This window comes from Bactrocera dorsalis, chromosome 4 (assembly GCF_023373825.1).
Source record: "Bactrocera dorsalis isolate Fly_Bdor chromosome 4, ASM2337382v1, whole genome shotgun sequence".
NCBI lineage: Eukaryota > Metazoa > Arthropoda > Insecta > Diptera > Tephritidae > Bactrocera > Bactrocera dorsalis.
Window position 1 is genome coordinate 14,532,557 of NC_064306.1, and position 24,885 is coordinate 14,557,441.

The 24,885-nt window shown below is 38.6% G+C and overlaps 1 protein-coding gene across 11 annotated transcripts in view; it reads left to right on the forward strand.

Annotated features, from left to right (window-relative positions):
- The first annotated feature begins 6,143 nt into the window (after positions 1–6,143).
- LOC105222953 (uncharacterized) overlaps positions 6,144–24,885 on the forward strand; it is a 35,850-nt gene continuing 17,108 nt past the window's right edge. For 4 of the 11 annotated variants that reach the window (XM_011200524.4, XM_049455658.1, XM_049455666.1 and 1 more), the window contains exons 1-8: positions 6,144–6,507; positions 6,566–6,682; positions 6,741–6,878; positions 6,933–7,322; positions 7,403–7,861; positions 7,939–8,430; positions 8,838–9,236; positions 10,538–10,972. In XM_011200524.4, coding sequence (XP_011198826.2) covers positions 6,250–6,507; positions 6,566–6,682; positions 6,741–6,878; positions 6,933–7,322; positions 7,403–7,861; positions 7,939–8,430; positions 8,838–9,236; positions 10,538–10,972 — 2,688 coding nt within the window. In that variant the 5' untranslated portion in view covers positions 6,144–6,249. Of the gene's footprint in view, positions 6,508–6,562; positions 6,683–6,737; positions 6,879–6,932; positions 7,323–7,402; positions 7,862–7,938; positions 8,431–8,837; positions 9,237–10,537; positions 10,973–14,703; positions 16,506–23,619; positions 24,797–24,885 lie in introns of those variants that run through there. The other 7 variants (XM_049455659.1, XM_049455667.1, XM_049455662.1 and 4 more) reach the window with 6 other exon arrangements.

The window sequence follows — 24,885 nt, forward strand, 5'->3', positions numbered from 1 at the left end:
GCTTCCCATGTCATTAATATCTCTATGTCAAGGGATCCATGCTAGTAAGATATTGTTTTCAGTGCACCCTTCTAAGCATTTTATGCACTCCATTACCATTGTACTGCTACTTTAGGCTGAGTAGGTAATTGAGAAGTAAAGTTCTCTCTCGACGAACAAAAACCAAACTCTCTAAGTCACTAATTATTCCCGTCCTGCTATATGGTGCAGAGGCATGGACGATGACAACATCTGATGAGTCGGCTTTAGGTGTTTTCGAGAGAAAGGTTCTGCGAAAGATTTATAGTTGCGGCTGCGCTGGTTGTTCATATCGTACGTAAGGACGAAAACACTCCAGCTCTAAAAGTATTCGAAGTGTTGTTGTTGTTGTTGTTTTAACGGTTAGCTAATCCCCGTTAGGATGGTAAGCGTTGTTTGTGTTGTCGTCGAGATCATCTAACGGTAGGCCCAAGAAACGTGCTGTTTCGACGGGGTCGGACCAAAGGGAAGAGGGTGTTAGTTGGGTGGGGTTTGTGGGGCATGCAAAGAGGTGGCCAGTGTCATGCGGAGACTCGTTGCATGCTGGACATACATTAGGTATGTCGGGGTCGATTCTGGATAAGTAGGAATTTAAACTGCTACAATATCCAGAACGAAGTTGCGCTAGGGTCACTCGGGTTTCTCGCGGCAACTGGAGCTCTTCGTCTGCAATAGGTGGTGGTTTGACTCCAAGAACGCCATTCACGGGAAGGGAGTCGGTGAAGGTGTTAATGGCTCCACTGTGAATGGCGGTCAGTGCCTGTCGAAAGTTAGTTGCGTCCGAAGTCTGGTCGGCGTACTGTTCGATGTCGTCGACATAGTCGAAGAATGACCTCTTGATGCTCCTGGGAGGCGGTTCCGCTCCAAGCAGATGGCTGCAGGGGTGATTCCTACGGAAACAACCAAGCAGGAACTGCCTGGAGAGGAGTTGATTATGCTCCTTTACAGGAAGCATGCGCGTCTCACTATGGAGGTGTTCAACGGGAGACATCAAGAGGCATCCCGTCGTGGTCCGGAGTGCTGTATTTTGACAGGTCTGAAGTTTCCTCATCTGCGTACCACTGCATCCAGGCGACCATATCGGTGCTGCGTAGTTGAGGACCGGCCGGCCGATTGCCTTGTAAGTTGCCAACAACGTTTCTTTGTCTTTTCCCCATGTGCTGCCGGCTAGCGACTTGAGGATTTTGTTGCGGCTCTGTACCTTGGCGATAATCGCGGTCGTATGGGGAGAGAAGGAGCATAGACTATCGAAAGTTACGCCTAAAATCTTAGGGTTATTGACAGTCGGAATTTTGACGCCATCGACTGCAATATTAAGTTCAAGTCTATACTCCTTCGTCCAGTTTGTGAATATAGTCGCTGTGGATTTGGTGGGTGAAAGTTGGAGGTTTCGTGCAGTGAGGAAACGAGAAAGGTCGGAGAGGTAGCTGTTTACTTTCGAACACATGCCATCTATTCCATTGCCCGACGTCAATATCGTGCAGTCATCTGCGTACGAGGTTATGGAGACCCCCTCTGGTGGTTGAGGAAGTTTCGAGATATAGAAATTAAACAGTAACGGGGAGAGGACACCACCCTGCGGAACCCCCTGTTTTAATTCTTCTAAGTTTAGATGTTTCACCTCGAAATAGTACGGATGACTGACGATCGTTCAGATAGTTCATGGTCCACCTCTTAAGCCCTGGAGGGAGAGTGGTTTTTTCAATGTCCTGCAGTAGCGTTGTGTGGTTGACCGTGTCAAAAGCTTTTGACAGGTCCAACGCTACGAGGATCGTTCTTTCGCAGGGTGGTTTCTGGTTGAGGCCACGAACTATCTGGGCGTTTATGACGCTAAGTGCTGTGGTGGTGCTGTGCACTTTGCGGAAACCATGCTGGTGGCTGGCTAGGCTCAGGTGGTGCGTGAAGGTCGGGAGTAACAAGGCCTCAAGTGTCTTCACTACTGGGGAGAGGAGAGTTATGTTGGCGGGTTTCTCAGGTTTCAGTAGTGGGACCACCCTTCCGACTTTCTACACATCGGGTATTTGAAGAGTGGTGAGCGACAGGTTGAGGACCTTGGTGAGATATTTTACTCCCGTCGTGCCTAGATGCTTTAACATTAGCATGTTGATTCCGTCTGGGCCGATGGATCTGGAGGATTTTGCCTTGTTGATGACACCCTGAACCTCCTCATCGGTGAAAGTAAGTGGCGCGCAGTTGTTTGGCATTTTGCGCAGCCGTCGGGTACACTACGCTTGGTTTTGTCTACCGAAGGGTGCAGTGTAAACTGCCGGCTAAAATAGCTCCCGCACTTCTTCGGGTCCGAAGAGGCATGACCATTGAATTGAACTTCAACTCGGTCGTCGTGTCTCTTCGGATTAGACAAAGCTTTGACAGTAGCCCAAAGCTTACTCACACCGGTGGAGAGGTTGCAGGACTTCAGGTGCTCTATCCACTTCGTCCGCTTATGTTGATTTACCATACGCCGAATCTCTGAACTGAGATCCCTTATTCGGGGATCCCCGGGATCGGCATGGCGTAAGTTGTCGCGCTCATTAGCTAAAACAGCTGCTTCGGCTGGGAAATTGGGGCGGATTTCCGCTATTCTTCCAGCCGGGATGAAGCGAGCAGTAGCTGCTGCGATCACCTTGCGGAATTGACGCTCGCCAACGCATACGTCCGTAGGAATGGGTAGAGCGTTGAAGGTGCTCTCGGTAAATTCTGTGAAGCCGACCCAATTAGCTTTTTTAAAGTTAATGAAGGTACGGTTTTCCACAGAAACGAAATCAGGAGGCTTCTCGATCGAGATAATTATGGGCAGATAGTCTGATGCGAGAGTTAGCATAGGCCGCCAGGTTATGCTATTTATTAGACCACCACTAGCAATGGTAATATCGGGCGAGCTGATACAGGTGCCCATAACTCTGGTGGGGGCTTCGTCATTCATTTTGCAGAACGTCGAATCGTCAATCTGTTCCGCCAGCTCCATCCCCCTACGATCATTTGACAGGCAGGAATGTCAAAGATCGTGGTGCGCGTTAAAGTCGCCTAGTACCATGAGGTTTTCACCACGAAGTAGCGCACCTATATTCGGGTGATATCCTGTAGGGCAACATGTAACTGGAGGGATGTATATATTAAATATTTCGAGCTCGACATCGCCTGTCCGGATAGCTATTCCCTGACATTCTAGGGTAGTATCCCTGGGGTCGATGTCTTTTTCGATTAAACGATACTGCACGGTGTTGTGCAATATGAAGGCTAGGCCACCACCACTATCTCGCTCGCGATCTTTACGTATAACGTTGAAACCTGCACAACTCAGAAGATCTGAGCGGCTGTTTAACTTGGTTTCTTGGACCGCAGCTATCGATACACGTTCCCGATTCATAAGTGCAACTATCTCCTCGATCTTGCTCTGGAGTCCGTTGCAGTTAAATTGAAGGAGTCGGGTTTGTCGCGGGCGTCCGTGGGTGATCCTGGGGGTGAGGGAGTGACGTGTTGGTGGTATTTGTTGCAGCTGCAGAACCCGCAGGGGCGGTTGTCGCACTGGGGTGTTGGATGGCGACGCCACTGTCGTGAGTTGCGGGGGCAGACTCCTGCAGCATGGGGCAACGTAGGATTCACTCCACTCACGTGTGGTGCGCAGGCCAGAACACGTCGGGAAGTGACACCAGCCAGCGCAGAAATTGCACTTGACTGATGTGACATTCCGACGTATGACGGTCTGACACACGGAACAGACTGTGCGAGGAAACAAGAGTTGCTGATTGGTACTCGCACGAGGATTGGAGCGGGATGAAGGTTGGGGGGGGGGGACAAGTCAGAGTGGGAGCTATGTTGCCTGATTGAGCTCCTGACCGTAGAGGTCCTCAGTTGGCCACTCTGATTGAGTGGCGGCGCGGCGCGCGAACTATGTGCAGATTGCACAGCCGTAGAGGCTTGTATCGCAGTATTGCGCAGGCAACATGGGGCCACGTAACGCGTGGTCCACTCCCTGTTGGTCTTAAGGCCTGAACAGGTCTTAAGATGGCTCCATCCATTGTATGTATTACACCTGACCGAGGTGGAGTTTGGATGGAGCCTTTTTGCGCAGACGCAGCAGAAAAATTCCTCCGGGCCCGGGTTGGACTCAACGCAGCACGAGTCAGGAGGATACGGAGCAACCCTGCTGCAAGGCGTTGCGCCAATGACGAAAAACACAAATTATTACTCACCGATCCAAACGGGGTTAGATCGCCGAAATAACAGCCCTTGGTCGGATAAAATCCGAGTCAATTCCGGTGCGTAGAACCGGCTGTCGTGGGAATTGAGTATTCGACGTAATACCCGCCGGCAGAAGTAGAGGAAGGGGAAGACCTCCAATTCGTTGAAATGACCATGGAAAATGACCTGACTTCGCTTGGAATCTCCAATTGGTGCCACCTTGCGAAAAGAAGAAACGACTGGCGCGCTGTTGTTAACTCGGCTATAATCGCGTAAGCGGTGTTTTGCCAGTAAAGAAGAAGAATACCATTGCTAATTAGAAGTGGTTTACTATTACTGAGAGTGACAATTCGTTCCCCGTGATAGCTTTTCTCAAGAATAATCACTGCACATTTGCTAATGGTATAGACTTCGGATTAAAAAATTAATGGAAATCTGCCCATGGGCATTGAAAGTTTGGTACGTGGTCTCACTATCCATCTGCTGTTTTCGAGCCGTATGTATACCATTGCATTGTGCTCCTATGAAGGTATTTCTCAAGGATGGAGCCCTCCCATTAATTTTTGCTGACGAGTGAGATTTTGAACCCCTTTTCAAAGTAAATTCTCTCGGTCATGTCGTCTCTAGGAAAGAGTGCCAACGGTACCATTATCTGTTTCGCCATGCCCTGCTGACAGCGGGTCTAAAGTAGACCTTTTTTCTGTTATCTCCACACTGATATGGATATTCCCCTCTAGATATCCATGACCCCACTCCATACACGACCCAGCATATTTTGTCTGATTTGTAGCCATGTAGCCTTGACAGCGCACGCTTTTGGAAGTTAACAAATCCAGAAGTTCATCTACAACTGGACTCCTGTGGGCATCCCTTTAATATTTCTAGTTGGATGCTACCTGAGCCAATATTAATTTCAGCGATCCTCGTCCTGTGAACCGCATTTTCCACCTTATAAGTGGATTAACTTTACTTATTTCCAGTAATCGGGTAACAAAGGAAATAGCCCATCTTACGAAGACGTTTTAGCGCTTTATTACAAGTTATTCGAATTTACAACTTCTTACCTTTAGCTCATTACTAAGTAGCACTATATAGTAGATCTTTAACAAAACATCGCCTCTCGAACATTTTGACAATTGCGATTTTCACAGTCTAGTTGATTCTGGCATTGCATCGTTAATTCTGTTTTGTTCTGGCATTCGTGTACGTCACAATTCATGCTTGTAAAATGGTATTGCTATCGAAATCGCTTTGAAATTTCTTAACAATATTTTCTTTATATTGAAATCAGCAAATAAAAGGTCGTTTTATTTTATTTGACTATACACGTGAAAGGGAAATTTTCACTTCAAAATATATGAGGGGTATTCTCTTGCTCTTGCAAGATTGCAGATTGCAAAAATACTACATCGAAATATACAAGGGCACGAGAGCACCCATTGCAGAATCTAGTGATATATGAGCGATTGTGTATGGCTATTGTGAATTGGCGCACCGTCTGCATACATATTTAACAAACAAAACTGTAACAAAACTTTATAATTTAAATAGAAATTATTAAATCTAATTAAAATTTACCTTTCTCAACAATTTAAGGACGTAATATGTCTTTGTGTAAAATGGCAACTACAACAGGGTTGCAATTTTAGTTTTGCGTGACATTGCACGCAAATATACATGGGTTTTGGTCTGACATATTTCACAGCCGTGCAAATATTTTTCTGCGTGTGTTTGTTGTTGTGCCATTGTAAATCTGCAATGCTTGCACCGTGCACCGGGTGTTGCAAGAGCAAGAGAATACCCCTTTGTAGTTATAATCAGTTAAAAAATTAAGTATGATTTATTCAATTGTTAATGTACTGTTACACACAAAATGTTCAGTTGAAATAAAAAATGTTAGACGTAGAACCCATGTAAAACGAATAATTGTTTCTTATGATATATCGATAACAAATTAATATCCCTTTCCATACTAAACTCAATGAGCGTTGTTTTAATTTTATTCAAGGATTGTTATAAAAAGAAAGTTTCGCCGTTTAAGATTTAATAATGACTCTAGAGTTAAAAGTATTTAATAAATGGGGTTTAACAAAATGTGGGGAAATAGCAACTCTATTGTCAGTGGGAAAAGAAGAGTTCTTTCTGATGTGTGAATTTTGTGACTTTACATTTCTACAATTGGATAAGTTTATACGACATATGTGTGAGAATCATAGGCTGAGTTTTAATACCTTGGAATCTGAATCGGAGAGAAGCCCTACCTTAGAAGACATAGAATTCGAGGAACCATGGCAAAATCCTATTGAGGTATATAATTGTTTTAAAAATACTATTTTTCAAGAAATAATATATTGTGTGTTAGTAGGTAATCGATGACAAAAGCTGTATATTAAATGAATTTGAGAGAGTTGAATCTGAATCGGAGAGAAGCCCTACCTTAGAAAACATAGAATTCGAGGAACCATGCGAAAATCCTATTAAGGTATATAATTGTTTTAAAAATACTATTTTTCAAGAAATATTATGTTGTGTGTTAGTAGGTAATCGATGACAAAAGCTGTATATTAAATGGATTTGAGAGAGTTGAAATAGAACTGGATTCAGGAGGAATGGATACTGCGTTACATATGAAGGAAGAAGACATTCCAAACGAATTTATAAGTGAAGACAACGCGGTTGTAAGTTTGCTATTATAAATCTATAAAAAAAAATATTATTCTGTGTATTTATAGAACAATCCCGAAAACAATAGTCCCAAGAAGACAGTTGATGACAATTCTAAAAATTTAACTGATACAAAAATAGTAGACTACAAAAATATGGATGAAAAAGAGTTCACTCTTGAGCTAATAGACGTGTACCGAAATTTACCATCACTATGGAACAATAAACATAAACATCATATGAACAAAAACAAAAGGCGAGAAGATTTTGATATTTTATTAAATAAATATAGAGAAAAATATCCCAATGCCAATAGAACAGTTGTTATAAAGAAAATTAAAAATCTCCGATCAGTATATCGTCGCGAATTAAAAAGATGTCCTCCAAATGTAGTATCCCGTCTGTATTATTTTGAATCCATGGATTTCTTGAAGGACAACTATTTAGCAGAAAAAAAGGTATTTCAAATATGTAACTATATCTTAAAATGTTATATTAATTTGATAATTAGGTAATATTAATATTTTCTTCTTGCTAGATATCGTTTAAAGTCTGCAATAATGTAAAAACTCAGATAGATGCTGATGTCGCCAATAACTCTAATATTTCTACCTCAGATCCTAATGGAATCCACTATAAAAATACTGTTAAAAAAAAACAAGATGGCCTAAACTCTGAGCAAAAATTCGTTATTGAGCTTATTGAATTGTACCGCACTTTACCGGCGTTGTGGGATAAGAAATGTATTCAATACAACGATCGTGAATCCAAAGCGATACAATACAATATTTTGCTAGAAAAATATAAGGAAAGATATCCAGATGCTAACAAAGATGACATTAAAAGAAAAATGAAAAGTCTACGACTAAATATGGGTAAAGAATTAAAGCGTCCTTCTAGAACAAAGTTATACTATTTTGATGCATTGCGATTTATTTGCAACACTGACGCTCAAAGTGAAAATCAAAACTTATTGAATGATCTTGACGATACAAGTGTAAGTGTTTTTATATAATGTACTATATATTTCTTTAAATCATTTTCATTACTGACATTCATATTTCATATTGACAGGATATTTCCATGGATGGAGATAACGAAGAACGTACAGATGAAATAAGCGAAATTGACAGTGGAACAGAGTACACCGAGATTTCAAAAGAACAAAGAATAGAACAAAGTGAAACTGAGCATGATTTGGATAACGAACAGAATGAAGAACATACAAATAAGAGAAAATTCATTATTGAATTTTTAAATTTGTATCGCACTTTACCGGCTCTTTGGGATTTTAACAATGCATCTTATCAAAATCGAGAAATTAAAAATAAGCAATACGAAATTATGCTTACAAAATACAGAGAGATAATGCCTAATGCCAATATATTTGACGTTAAGAAAAAGATAGCTACTCTACGTTCAAATTTCCAGCGAGAGGTAAAACGGTTAAGCACATCTAAATTGAAACAGCCTGCTCTGTTTTACTATGACGCCATAAGTTTTATACGAAAAAATGACTCGGAATGTGATGGACAAGATAGAATGGATGATTTGAATGAAGATGAGGTAAGTGGTAAGATTTTGAATAAAACCTATGAGTAAAATTTATTTGTTTAATAAACATTTTAAATTGACCTATTGCTTGCCGAAAATTGTATTCGTTAAAAATCATCTACAATCCCTTCTAATTTCCATGTGAAATATATATAAATTTAGGTATTTTATCACCAAGTTTATGTATGTTTTCATTTATTCTTCTTTGATTGGTTTGAAGCGTATTACCTTAAAAAATCTACACAAAAGTTTTCGATTATCAAATATATTATTAATTAGAAATATATTTTTTATTTGGCTGTCTCGATACATCAATAATAAAAATAGGATTCTAGAGATTTGTGTTATAAGCAATGACATAATTGTTTAAATAATTCTTACATACGTATAATATTGTATTACTTATATGATATTGTCAGGATATCTCTATGGAAGGCAACAAAATTGAATCAACGAAAGAAATTAATGAAAACGAAAATATATCTCAATGTGCTGCACTTACAGAGGAAAACCAATTTATTATAGAGTTCATTAATTTGTACCGTTCTTTACCGGCTCTGTGGGATATGAACATCAAATCTTATTATGACCGAAATATAAGAAACAGATATTATGAAGTTATGCTTGCAAAATACAGAGAAATAATGCCAAATGCCAATATGTTGGATGTTAAGAAAAAAATCGCTGCTCTGCGTTCGAATTTTCAGCGGGAAGTGAATCGGTTGCGCGAGTCCAACATGGAAGAACCCTCTTTATATTACTATGATGCAATGAGTTTTCTACGTAACAATTATTCCGATTGTAATAAGGAAATGGAGGTAAGTTCATCTGAATAAAAGACGTAACAAGGTGAAAGGGGCATTTTGGGGCTATATTGCCGATTGACCTACCTCTATTGGGATTCATCGATTATCTAAAATCTGAAAAACCCTTGTTTAAATTTTGAAAACTATCAATATTTAGTAAAATTTATTATTTGTTTATATTATGTTTACTTGTTTTTAGTTTAAAGAGTGGTACTTGAAGTGTGGTATTTCAATCTAAAGACAATCCAAGGGTTATTCAGATTTTGGATAATCGATGAATACAAATTGCCTAAGAGAAATGGATCTAGTTTTTATTGTTTTAAACTTTATATTCTCAAAATTATCCACCATTGCTATAATTTGTTGCAGACTAAACTCCATCGAATTAGTAGTTTTAAATGCAAGTTTGTATAAAATATACTAATTTTTGCCCTTTTTTGAATTGGCGAGGTCCATAGATCCGGTGCTAGAACCCAAGATTAGAGCGGAGATCTAAATTGTTCCAACTCGGGTGAAAGGGTGCCTCCTCTTGCTCGCTCATCGGCTCTATAGTTTCCAGTGATTCCGCTTAGGCCAGACAGCCAAACGGTTCTGATTATAATGTAGCTTCTGATATATCTAGTGAGGATAGGCACTCGTTGACTTGTATATACTCTGTGGGTATTGCTGTTGCAGATAGGCTTAATCGAAGACTTACTATGCCTGCAGAATGTCTCCAGGCTAAAAACTCTATAAGTAAGCCAAAATTAATCTGCAAAATTTAAATTTGGTACAGAGAAGGGCACAATATGGAGAGACATCTGTAGTTGAAAATTGTTTACGAATTGGGCGTGACCCAGCCAATTAATAGTTTAAAGTACTAAAGTCATATCAACAAATCATGCTGAAAAAACGCTCTAGTTAATTAATTACATTTTGTTTGCTTAGAAGATGTGTTATTAAAACCAAGCGAGACTACTGCGATTAGTATTGTGTCATCTGGTAGTAAATATGAATGTAGGTGTTTGTTTTGGATGCTTTAGATATGTATATGTAGATATTGAATTTGTATGCAAAATTTTTGAATATGAAGCTTTGCTCACGCCTGAAATGTTTTCGCGTCTTTGATCCTTCTAAATTACGATAGTATAAAATGTTCGGTTACATCCAAACCTATCCCTTAACATAAGTACTTATTTTTTCACTACATATGGGGACATCATTAATAACTTTTGTATTTATGTATATATTTGATCGAACCCCCATTTTTTTTACTTAAACATCTATTTGCCACTAATAATTTTCTTTCTTTTTCAACACTAAAAAATCAATAGCAAATCCTGGATGAAAACGGAGATTATGATTCTTTGGATGAAATTGACGACTCTGAAGATGATTCATTTGTAGAACAGACAGACTTCTTACTATATACCGATGAAGATACACAAGATCCAATTGAAAGGAAATTCACTTTGGAATTAATCGAAGTATATCACTCTCTCCCCGCATTGTGGAAAAGGAAGAATAAACACTTTTTTAATAGAGAATTTAGAAAGACACAATATGAAATTTTGCTAACAAAGTACAGAGAAATGTATCCCAATGCTGAACTAAAGGACGTAAGGAGCAAAATATACAGTCTCCGAACAAACTTTTGCACGGAATTGAAACGTGTTGGCCCAAAAGGAACATCTAATCGATACTATTTTGATGCATTGAGCTTTCTACGCACTAACAATAAACCAGTAGAGAGTTTAGAAAAAGTTAAGGTAAGTCTGTTTTTGGGTATTTTTTTTTACTAATCCATGTCAACGGTCGTTTGTGTTTGTTTACTTTAATTTTTTATCTCTAATATCTTTAAAGTGCTATTAACTATAGCCATTTGAGTTAATAACATTGATAATTTGAATAGGAAAATTTTAATTTTCGAGAGTCCAAAAACCGTTTTGCGAACCTGGTATCTTAGTTTGCCGCAAAGTTTTTTAACACCCATAAGTAAACGTCAGAGACGCTATAAAGTATATGTAAAATAAATGATCAGTGTGGGGAGCTGAGCCTATTTAGCTTTGTCCGTCTGTCTGCCTATATATAGACTAAGACTTCCGACAATATAGCATATAGATGCTATCCAATGAACAAAATCACGTTTTTACGTTTTTTCTGATAAAATATCTTCACGAATTTTCGCATGGGTTATTGTCCAAATGGGTGGTACAGTCTCCGATGAATTTCAGATCGAACCACGTCTTCTTCTTCTGGCGTAGACACCGCTTACGCGATTATAGCCAAGTTAACAACAGCGCGCCAGTTGTTTATTCTTTTCGCTACGTGGTGCCAATTGGATATTCCAAGCGAAGTCGGGTCCTTCTCCACTTGTTCCTTCCAACGGAGTGGAGGTCTTCCTCTGCTTCCCCCGGCGAGTACTGCGTCGAATACTTTCAGAGCTGGAGTATTTTCGTCCATTCGGACAACATGACCTAGTCGGCGTAGCCGCTGTCTATTAATTCGCTGAACTATGTCAATGTCGTCGTATATCTCGTACAGCTCATCGTTCCATCGAATGCGATATTCGCCGTGGCCAACGCGCAAAGGACCATAAATCTTTCGCAGATCTTTTCTCTCGAAAACTCGCAACGTCGACTTATCAGTTGTTGTCATCGTCCAAGCCTGTGCACCATATGGCAGGACGGGAATTATGGATGACTTATAGAGTTTGGTTTTTGTTCGTCGAGAGTGGATTTTGCTTCTCAATTGCCTACTCAGTCCGAAGTAGCACCTATTGGCAAGAGTTATCCTGCGTTGGATTTCCAGGCTGACATTGTTGGTGGTGTTTACGCTGGTTCCAAGATAGACGAAATTATCTACGACTTCAAAGTTATGACTGTCAACAGTGACGTGAGTGCAAGTCGCGAGTGCGACGACTGTTTGTTTGATGACAGGAGATATTTCGTCTTGCCCGCGTTCACTGCCAGACCCATCTGCTTTGCTTCCTTGTTCAGTCTGGAGAAAGTAGAACTAACGGCGCGGGTGTTGAGGCCGATGATATCAATATCATCGGCATACGCCAGCAGCTGTACACTCTTATAAAAGATTGTACCTTCTCGATTAAGCTCTGCAGCTCGAATAATTTTCTCCAGCAGCAGGTTGAAGAAGTCGCACGATAGGGAATCGCCTTGTCTGAAACCTCGTTTGGTATCGAACGGCTCGGAGAGGTCCTTCCCGATCCTGACGAAGCTTTTGGTGTTGCGCAACGTCAGTTTACACAGCCGTATTAGTTTTGCGGGGATACCAAATTCAGACATAGCGGCATAAAGGCCTTTTCGTGCTGTCGAAAGCAGCTTTGAAATCGACGAAGAGGTGGTGTGTGTCGATTCTCCTTTCACGGGTCTTCTCCAAGATTTGGCGCATGGTGAATATCTGGTCGGTTGTTGATTTGCCAAGTCTAAAGCCACACTGATAAGGTCCAATCAGTTTGTTGACGGTGGACTTTAATCTTTCACACAATTTTATAAACTATAATTAATTTCTCAGTACCTGCTAGATCTGGTGGTTTTTTTCCTAATTTACAGTTATACTTGTATATGTGAAGAAGTCTACAAAAGTTGTTTTTTATTGATCGCAACTGTATTTATGCTCGAAATGCACATCAAGTTACATATATGTATGTTCATAACGTAAAATTTGTATGATTGATAATTGTATGATTCAAAACTATTTTTTTTTTTAATTTTTAACTGTTTGTGACATGGATTACAAATTTTTTCTTAAGAACAACCTTATATAATTTAATGATATTCAGTTATAACTCTAAAAGCACATTGCCATTGTTTGATAATGTTTAAAAATTTATTTTTTTATCATACGAGCAAAACACAAGGGCTGATTTTGACGTGAGTGAAACACTTAGGACAAATTTTTGTTTTTGGTTTTTGCAACCTTATATAATTGAATCTGATTGCAGTTGAAAATATTTTTTTTTTAAAGAAATTTGTCATATAAATTGATAATATTTATTACTTATAGCGTTGTTTCTGAAAAAATGTTGAAATTTAAACAATTTATTAAGCGGAGTAGCCACCTGTTCAAAACTGAGCACAATAATAGTAATTAGTTCTGGTTCCTAAAAAGTCTGACATTTGTCACTTCACAGTACTAAGCGTTCAATAACACAAACACATGCGTACTACTCAAATGTAAAAATAATAATTTTTAATTTTTCCGTTTAAACATTTTGAAGCAATATATAAAATATATAAACTCTTGCCGATTATAAATATTATTTTTTTAAAAGCTGATAATCGTTGTGGGTCTTAAATTAGATAAGATTAGAAAAGTAAATGAGGATTGCACCGCGACCTAGGGTCTATTGTGTCCTCTCCTAAATCACAACGTTTCAACTAGCCCAGAAAATTGTTAAATTCCAATTTTCCTCTAGTGCTATTGAGGCGATGTGATCCCTAATTGGAAACTTGGATCCAAGGGCCTTTATCAGTGTAAATAAGTGCTTCTTAAGCTTACAATGGTCAGTCTAGAAGGCGTCAAGTAGCTTCACCTATTCCCTTGGGAGGTTTATTACATATTTAAATATTTTAAGGTTGCACCCATTAGCAACTTGGCAAGGCGCATGCCTAGGTGTAGTTGCCAATGCTTCTCCCTATCATCTTGATCATTGCGGAACAGCTCCTTTATGGTGTAGGGACCAACCGCAATGAAAGGTTTCGGTCCTACCATGTTGGTTGATGCTGCGGAGCGGGCAAGCTCATTAGCCAGTTCATTTCCGGCTATACCTTTGTGACCTGGCACCCATATAAGGTGCACTTGGTAACGATCTGATAGACTACTCAATCGTTCTATACATTCCTGCACCAAAAGCGATTTCTATCGCTTGGTATAGCTATACGTTCATTGCGATAGTTGCGTTGGAGGTTTGACTCTACACACCGCAGAGTGGAATCCAGCGTGAGACCAAGGTATTTGACTACATTAGTCATCTCTATATCTTTTATCCTCCGAGTGTTAGGTTCCTGAGGCCAGGCAAAGACCTGCGTCTGGTCGTCTTCAGGAGGTTGATATTTAGTCCAACACCTCTGCACTATGCCTTGGATAGGCTTAGTCCCCTTGTACGATATCGCAGAGAGTGGCGTCAAATTTTCCTCTGGCTATGATAACAATGTTGTCCGCATATCTTTGACAGCGGATTCCATTGTAATTTGTCCACGACGAGAATGGCGAGACGCATACTGGTATCTCGTACTGTGGTTGTGGGTCTTAGTATTAAGCTTTCAATTTAGTTTCGGTGTTGTTTTGATTCACTTCATTCTTCAACTTAATAAAGTCAATTAAACTGCGTATTGTATGGAAGATCGTTGATTTATTCAGACATGACAACTGTATAAACGCCTCAACATTGGAGAGATAAAATACATTGAATATTATTTCTGTATGGGCTATTATAGTGTTGCCGCTTCTAAAATTATATACATATGCCCTCTTGTTACAGGCGCAACGAAAACGGAGTACAATTAAATTCACCCCACCAAAAGACAAGTTAAATGTTGCACAATGCGTGATGCTGGCAGATATGTATAAAGGATTCCCATGTCTTTGGGACGAAACTAATATATCATTTAGATTCAATAATAGGCGACAAGAAGCATTAACTGCTCTTCAAGAAGAATTTAATAAACAATCTGGAAAAAATCTAACACAAGAGGAATTGAAAAAAGAAATCCGACGACTGCGCAAAATATGTACTAATGAAAAGAACCACAAATTATTTTGTCAACAAGAAAATTTTACTTATGAACCAACATGTGTTTTTTATGCCCACATTGCATTCCTCGAGATGAACGTAAAGCCTTTTATATGTGCGGTATGCCAACAATTAGATATTTATTTAGATCAACATAAAATACATTTGGCATCACATGATGGTTCTTTGCCATTCAAATGCCCTCTATGCGATCGTGGGTTTCTGCAGTCAACTAATTTTACTACTCATTTACGGAGACATGTACAGGATTACACATATAATTGTGAGATTTGCAATAAGGCACTTGCAACAACTACAGATTTGAAAGTACATATGCGTAATCATACCGGCGAAAAGCCATTTATTTGTGAGATTTGTGGCAAAAGTTTTCGATCTTTATCACAATTTAATTCACATATGCATTGTCACGACGATCAACCACGATATAAGTGTGATCTTTGCGATAAATTGTTCTATAAAAAAATGTCACGAGATGAACATATAAAGTGTGTTCATCACAAAGTGCGTGACAAAATCTGCCCAATATGTAATAAAGCATTCAGCACCGCAAAACAACTACGGCAACACAAAGAAATCCATGCCATCGAAAAGAAATATGTGTGTAAGATTTGTGGCAAACGCTTTGCACAATGTTCTGGACTTAGTGGACATGTGAAGACACATGGTACAACACTAACTGAAATGACTCCTAAAAGCAATGCCAGTGTTTATTTATAATTTAAAATATTCTGTTAATAAATGTTATTTACAGTAAGCATTTGGGAGTTAGAATTTTTAGTTATATTACTTAACTATGCATTGCAATTTTAGTTTAGTTATAACATACTGCATATTCAATGAAACTAAATAAAAATGTACAATATTCTAAAATTATTATATTTTTTATTAAAATAATTAGAAAAAGTAAATATGCAGAATATATTCTCAGAGAATTACCAATGAAATACAATATTATACACATCATAAACGAAATGAACTTTCAAACTTTCGTAATGATTACTAACAAAGCTTTCCCTACATTCTTTCATGAGGTCCCGAACCCTTCCATTTTTATACCCTGAACAGGATATATTAAGTTTGTCACGAAGTTTGTAACACCCAGAAGGAAGCGTCGGAGATCCTATAAAGTATATATATAAAAATGATCAGTATGTTGAGCTGAGTCGTTTTAGCCATGTCCGTCTATATGTACATATATATACGAACTAGTCCCTCAGTTTTTAAGATATCGTTTTGAAATCTTGCATACGTCATTTTCTTTTCAAGAAGCTGCTCATTTGTCGGAACTGCCGATATTGGACAACTATAACATATAGCTGCCATACAAACTGAACGATCGGAATAAATTTCTTGTATGGAAAACTTTCACATTTGACAATGTATCTTCACAAAAGTTGGCACTGTAATTGTTCTGATCGGTTAACTATAGCATATAGCTGCTATACAAACTGAACGATCGGAATCTAGTGCTGGTATGGAAAACTTTTGCATTAGACGTGGTATCTTCACGAAATTTGACATGGATTACAGCTTAAGGTAATAATATAATCTCCGAAAAATTGTTCGGATTACTATATATTATATAGCATATTGCTTCCATACAAACTGGACACATAGTTACTAAATGAAATGCACCTGTGAAGGGTATATTAGCTTCGATGCAGCCGAAGTTAACGTTTCTTCTTGTTCAGTTTAAGAAAGTAACTAACTTCTGTAAACACAAAGCTTCTAACGTACACATATATGTATAAGTATATATAGCTAAGAATTGGAACGGTTATAATTCTATTTTACTATACAAAAAATATACCCATCTTATATGTAAAAATGAATCGCAAAATGTAAGCGCATCACTCAAAAACGGCTGGACCAATTTTGCCAATTCTTTTTTTAAAATGTTCGTTGAGGCTCAAGGATGGTTTTTACGGCAAGAAAATTTCGAATAATTGGCGGAAACTCCCTAAAAACAGCCCTTTTCTTTTTTCCATACAAACGAATGAATGTTTGTTTATTAGTAACGCTAAGGGGCCGACTGAACCAATCTTAATGAAATTTTCAGAGAATGTTCTGTGTGGATCGAAAGGATCTAAAATATCTTATACTTTTCATAAAAAGTCGGAAAATTGAATAATTCCAAAAAGTAACTTTTTTCCATACAATTTTTCTTTTTTAATTTTTTTTGTTTTGTTTTTCAATTATTTGAATCGTTCAAATTTGTCGTTTGCTTCAAAAATGTTTGAAAATTATTCGGTGAAAATGTTATGTGTGTTTCACACAAAGTGATTAATTAGAGATTGAAATTTGTTACGATGCCACGAAGAGGTCGCGCTAATATCGGTCGGCGTTCTTTTTGGCATCAACATAGATTATTGCACGTGCAAAAATACCGATGTTGATGACTTAAACTGGAAGATTCAAAGTCAAATTCCGGAAGACTTGCGCTCTTACAAATCGATCGATCCAGTGGAATTTCTAAATACTTTGTAAAGGTTTGGTATGCCACCGCATCATTTGCGCCTCAAAGTTGGATCTGTCGTTATTATGTTTCGCAATCTACAAGCACCGAAACTGTGTAATGGAACCCGACTGATTGTGACGCACCTATCGAATACAAGGGGCAGAATGCTTGATTCTATGAATTCCTTTGAGTTCTATCTATTTGTCATTTCAGTTCAAACTGATTCTGTTTCCAGTAAAAATTGCATTTGAGATGACAATCATCAGGTATAAATTTGGAGCCGCTATGTTTTTTACACCGCCAAAAATACGTGGCGTTGTTGAGTACGAGTTGGAAAACTATCTTCTCTGTACATTTACGCACCGGAACAGAAACCAAAAAATCAAGCTGCGTTACATTGAAAAAAAAGAATGATAAATTTAACTTTCTTTTCATTTCAAAACACATATGTATGTGTGTAATTTTACGCAGGAAAACGGCTGCGGGGTCAGCTAGTGTTTTATAAAATATTCCTAGGATTAAATCTATGTTTTCGCTAAATTTATCTGCAATAAGCAGAGAAAATATTTTCCATTACTGTTAGGTGGAAAAACTATATATTAAACAAGTAAGGGAGGACTAAACTCGGGTGCAACCGAACATCTTCCGGGAATCAAAGCCTTCAAAAGGGATAAGACAAGTATTGGTCCGATTCAACCCATTTTTGACATACAGACATACCATTATAAGAGAAGGATTATGCCTTTATTTCAGTTATATATACCACACATTGAATGACCGATCAACTATAGATACCGATGCTTCTTGATTGTGTACTGGAAACTAAACGAATCAAGTGGAATTTAAAATTGTGCTATATTTTCATAATGTGACATAAAAATGTTTAAAGAATGCCGCGTACTAAATTTTGTCAAAATCGTTTGGTCAGGCCCCGATAATGCGATTTAATCGAAAAGTGGGCTGTGCCACTCCCATCGTCCAATTTTTATACCAGCTCCTGTAAAGCTTCCTCATACCATCTCAGTGGTAAAATTAATTGTCTGGCGTATTTAGTTATTGATTTATCGCGCTTTTAGTATGTAGTTTTGAACAGTACCGTTATATGAGGAGTGAGCGGGGTTAACCTTCCATTTCACGCTGTCGGTCTTGTTGAAATGCTGCCGAAATAACGAGCTTCAATTTCAGGCATCAAATCATCATATCTTCGAGGAACTTCCCAAGAGCCCATAGAGCGAAGAGACGGCGCTTGGGAAGGTCGAGCGGCATTAGGTCTTCCCCAAGTCATATTCTGTATGCTTTCAATTTAAGATCTCAACGTAAATTGCGCCAAGTCGTTCCACGTCAGTCCGAGTTGCTATAAGGTAAACTTTCGTAATAAAGATGAACGAACGATCTCACAAATTAACTGATATTTTCGGTAAAAAGTCAGCCATGGGCACTGGGGTCCTCATTTCAGTATTTGAGGCCTTGAAAAGTTCTAATCCGTTTTTGACAATTTCAAGACGGGCTATAATACCTAAAAGGCCATAATTTGTGAAAAGATTTCCTGCAATAACTCCATTGATTCTCAATTTATAATTTGAAAAATAAAAGAATGGGATGGAATTGAAAATTGTTATACTCGCGAAAACTCGAACGATCGGAAACTTGAACATTTTTTTTTCTCCATTTGCTATTTTAAAACTCAGCTAGAAGTTGCGGAACGACCGATGCGTGCACTGTTGTTAGATGCGATTTTTTTTATTGTATAATGGGACGAAAATTGAAAAAATTCGACCTGAGCAAAAAAGGCTGAAATAATTAATGCAATAATGTGTTAAAATACGCTATCGGGCCCTGGAAAACGTAAAACGCTCCGTGTTTCAGAAAATAACAAACGCACTATACAAATGGTTTTTATTACAACCCAGCAAGCATTACCCGATAAACGGATTGATTTTAAAAGAAGAAGCTAAGGAGATTCATGCCAAGTTAAGCAAGGACCTTTCAAGGTTTTTTGCCAGCGATGGATGGCTTCAAAATTAAAAAAAAACGTCATGGAATACGCCTTATTTCAATCTCAGGGAAAAAATTATCTTCGTGACCGGAACTAGTAAAGCCGTTCAATGCTAAGGTACAATAAATCCTAGAGTATTTAAACATTTTACTTTCCCAGTGGAGTAAAAAAGTACAAAATAAGCCTGAATGACATCAACTCTGTTCAAAAATTGGTTTCATTGGTTTTTCCTTTGTACGACAGGCGACTACACTACTCTACAAACTGAATACCCACTAACAATTACATTCTTTAACTAGGTGAAATCATATTTGAAAGAGATCGAATTGCCTCAAAAGGCTTTACTTCTTCTTGACAACGTCACCTTCGCATCCACCGAATGTCACTCCTTTGATTTAGCCAAAGCATTAAAACGCTATAAAAGTAAAGTTATATTATCGAAATTCTCTGCCGGCAGCCATTTTCTTCGATGAATGCGATTTGGTCGAATCAATGAAAAAAAATAATCCATTGAAGAAATCAATTCTGAAGATGAATTTGAAGCGGAAGGTGAAAATGAAGCAGAACGTATGAGTTCATCCGAAGCAGTATCAATTTTTAGCAGAGCTATACAATGGGCAACTGCTAAAAGAGTTAGTCCAAGAAAAATGAATGTGATGCAATCATTGCGCGAAAAGACCGTATCGAATTCGGTCGAAAATAAGAAACGTCCAACAAAAATCACTGTTTTTTTTCTAACAATTAGAAAACAACCATCATCTTACATACACATGTTCCTTATATTATTGATAAAAAAAAAAATAAAAATGTTTAGTCTAGTCATGAATCATAAAACAGTAAATTACAGAATTTTGAAAAGTGCAAGGAAAATACATACATATGTACAAAAAACATATCAGGGGCGGAGTCACGCCCAATTTTTTAAACCATAGTGCCCCTCCCTAATTCGATTCGTGGTACCAAATTACATTTTTAGACCTCATTGTGAAACTTAGTTATGACACTTTATAAGTTTTCGATCAATGGTGTTTTTTGGGCCTGTCAGTGTTCCGACTCCGCCCATTCGCAATACAAAATCTATCTTGGGCCCCAAGAACCACGTGCACCAAGTCTCATCATGATATCTGAAGTTTTTTTAATCAATTTACAGCTTGTATAAAGCGGACGGACAAATAGTTACCCGGATTTCAAATTGTCTCGTCATACTGATCATCATGATTGATGATTGACATAATTTCATTGCATTCAATCAAGTTTACAATTTCATAATAGAAAGATATACGCAAGAACAACGTTTACAAATTATTCAATTTTATTATCAAAATAATCGTCTTCAAATTGCAACCTTTCGTGCGCGTTTACTATTTTATGTTCCTAATAATCGTTCACCTATGCTCGCTATTCGTCTTTACATAATGTTCAAGGGCCAATAAACCCTATATCTACCTCGGTTAGTTTCAGGTTATGCAAATAAACATCAGGTTATATAACGAGAGTATAAAAACTTAAAGGAATATGAAATAAAGACATGTATAGGCAAGTAGAAAAAAGTATTTCTGTACACCCAAATTTTGCGGTGGATGCTTCTATAGAAAAAAAAATGGCATTGAAATTTCTATCTGTAACTTTAAAGCTTCTTCTTCTTCTTTACTGGCGTAGACACCGCTTACGCGATTATAGCCGAGTCAACAACAGCGCGCCAATCGTTTCTTCTCTTCGCTACGTGGCTCCAATTGGATATTCCAAGCGAAGCTAGGTCCTTCTCCACTTGGTGCTTCCGAATACTGCGTCGAATACTTTCAGAGCTGGAGTGTTTTCATCCATCCGGACAACATGACCTAGCTAGCGTAGCCGCTGTCTTTTAATTCGCTGAACTATGTCAATGTCGTCGTATATCTCGTACAGCTCATCGTTCCATCGAATGCGATATTCGCCGTGGCCAACACGCAAAGGACCATAAATCTTTCGCAGGACTTTTCTCTCGAAAACTCGCAACGTCGACTCATCGGTTGTTGTCATCGTCCAAGCCTCTGCACTATATAGCAGGACGGGAATTATGAGCGACTTATAGAGTTTGGCTTTTGTTCGTCGAGAGAGGACTTTACTTTTCAATTGCCTACTCAGTCCGAAGTAGCACCTGTTGGCAAGAGTAATCCTGCGTTGGATTTCCAGGCTGACATTGTTGGTGGTGTTAATGCTGGTTCCTAAATAGACGAAATTATCTACAACTTCAGAGTTATGACTGTCAACAGTGACGTGAGAGCCAAGTCGCGAGTGGCGACGACTGTTTGTTTGATGACAGGAGATATTTCGTCTTGCCCCCGTTCACTGCCAGACCCATTTGCGTTGCTTCCCTGTTCAGTCTGGAGAAAGCAGAACTAACGGCGCGGGTGTTGAAGCCGATGATATCAATATCATCAGCATACGCCAGCAGCAGTACACTCTTATAAAAGATTGTACCTGCTCGATTAAGTCCTGCAGTTCGAATAATTTTCTCCAGCAGCAGATTGAAGAAATCGCACGATAGAGGTCGCCTTGTCTGAAACCCTCAGCTCGGAGAGGTCCTTCCCGATCCTGACGGAGCTTTTGATGCTGCTCAACGTCAGTTTACACAGCCGTATTAGTTTTGCGGGGATACCAAATTCAGACATCGCGGCATAAAGGCAGCTCCTTTTCGTGCTGTCGAAAGCAGCTTTGAAATCGACGAAGCGGTGGTGCGTGTCAATTCTCCTTTCACGGGTCTTTTCCAAGATTTGGCGCATTGTGAATATCTGGTCGGTTGTTGATTTACCAGGTCTAAAGCCACACTGATAAGGTCCAATCAGTTTGTTGACGGTGGGCTTTAATCTTTCACACAATACGCTCGACAGAACCTTATATGCGATGTTGAGGAGGCTAATCCCACGGTAGTTGGCGCAGATTTTGGGGTCTCCTTTTTTATGGATTGGGCATAGCACACTTAAATTCCAATCGTTGAGCATACTTTCGTCCGACCATATTTTGCAAAGAAGCTGATGCATGCACCTTATCAGCTCTTCGCCGCCGTGTTTGAATAGCTCGGCCGGCAATCCATCGGCCCCTGCCGCTTTGTTGTTCTTCAGGCGGCCAATTGCTATTCGAACTTCTTCATGGCCGGGTAATGGAACGTCTGCTCCATCGTCATCGATTGGGGAATCGGGTTCGCCTTCTCCTGGTGTTATGCGTTCACTGCCATTCAGCAGGCTGGAGAAGTGTTCCCTCCATAATCTAAGTATGCTCTGGGCATCGGTAACTAGATCACCTTTGGGGGTTCTACAAGAGTATGCTCCGGTCTTGAAACCTTCTGTAAGCCGCCGCATTTTTTCGTAGAATTTTCGAGCATTACCCCTATCGGCCAGCTTATCAAGCTGTTTGTACTCACGCATTTCGGCCTCTTTCTTCTTCTGTCTGCAAATGCGTCTCGCTTCCCTCTTCAACTCTCGGTATCTATCCCATCCCGCACTTGTTGTGGTCGATCGTAACGTTGCGAGGTAGGCAGCCTGTTTTCTCTCCGCTGCGACACGGCACTCCTCGTCGTACCAGCTGTTCTTTTGCACTTTCCGAAAACCAATGGTTTCGGTTACAGCTGTACGTAAGGAGTTAGAAATGCCGTCCCACATTCCCTTATACCGAGTTGTTAACGAGTGCTCTCGGAGAGCAGGAGTGCAAGCCGAGTAGAGAATCGTTCGGCTGTCTGTTGTGATTGCAGCTTCTCGACGTCGAACCTTCCTTGTGTTTGTTGGCGTGCGTTTTTTGCTGCACAGAGGCAATTTTTTTAAAGCAATTATCCCTTAATTTCGGAAATATAAAGTTTTATTTTTTAACACGCGTGACACGTTTTTTATAATAACTTAAAAAATATCAAGCTTCGCAAAGGCTTATAATTTCTTTACATCTGACTTGATTTCATTAATATAAATTAAATTAAATATGTTTTTTGGCCTTAGCCTCAACGTAGATATAACCAGTAAATGTTCTAAATATTTATTTGATATCTGCAGAATTAAATTTCTGCTTAAGATGCATCAATCGGGTCTTCTTTCAGTACAAACATGACAACTGTATAAACACCTGAACATTGGAGAGATAAAATGCATTGAATATTATTTCTGTATGGGCTATTATAGTGTTGCCGTTTCTAAAATTATATACATATGCCCTCTTATTACAGGCGCAACGAAAACGGAGTATAATTAAATTCACCCCACCAAATGACAAGTTAAATGTTGCACAATGCGTGATGCTGGCAGATATGTATAAAGGATTCCCATGTCTTTGGGACGAAACTAATATATCATATAGATTCAATAATAGGCGACAAGAAGCATTAACTGCTCTTCAAGAAGAATTTAATAAACAATCTGGAAAAAATCTAACACAAGAGGAATTGGAAAACGAAATCGCACGACTGCGCAAAATATGTACTAATGAAAAGAAGCAAAAATTATTATGTCAACGAGAAAGTTTGATTTATGAACCAACATGTGTATATTATGCCCACATTGCATTTCTAGAGGTCAACGTACAGCCTTTTATATGTACGATATGTCAAAAATTAGATTTAAGTTTAGATCGACATAAAAAACATTTGGCATCACATGATGGTTCTTTGCCATTCAAATGCCCTCGCTGCGAACGTGGGTTTCGGCAGTTAGCTAATTTTACTACTCATTTACGGAGACATGTACAGGATTACATACATAATTGTGAGATTTGCAATAAGGCACTTGCAACAACTACAGATTTGAAAACACATATGCGTAATCATACCGGCGAAAAGCCATATATTTGTGAGATTTGTGGCAAAAGTTTTCGATCTTCATCACAATTTATTTCACATATGCATTCTCACGACGATCAACCGCGATATAAGTGTGATCTTTGCGATAAATTGTTCTATATAAAAATGTCACGAGATGAACATATAAAGTGTGTTCATCTTAAAGTGCGTGACAGAATCTGCCCAATATGTAATAAAGCATTCAGCACCGCAAAACAACTACGGCAACACAAAGAAATCCATGCCATCGAAAAGAAATATGTGTGTAAGATTTGTGGCAAACGCTTTGCACAATGTTCTGGACTTAGTGGACATGTGAAGACACATGGTACAACACTAGCTGAAATGACTTCTAAAAGCAATGTCAGTGTTTATTTATAATTTAAAATATTCTGTTAATAAATGTGATTTGCAGTAAGCATTTGGGAGTTAGAATTTTATTTATGTTTTGTCTTAACTATGCGTTGCAATTTTAGTTTAGTTATAACATACTGCAAATTCAATGAAACTAAATAAAAATGTACAATATTCTAAAATTATTATATTTTTTATTAAAATAATTAGAAAAAGTAAATATTCATAGAGAATTACCAATGAAATACAATATTATACACATCATAAACGAAATGAACTTTCAAACTTTCGTAATGATTACTA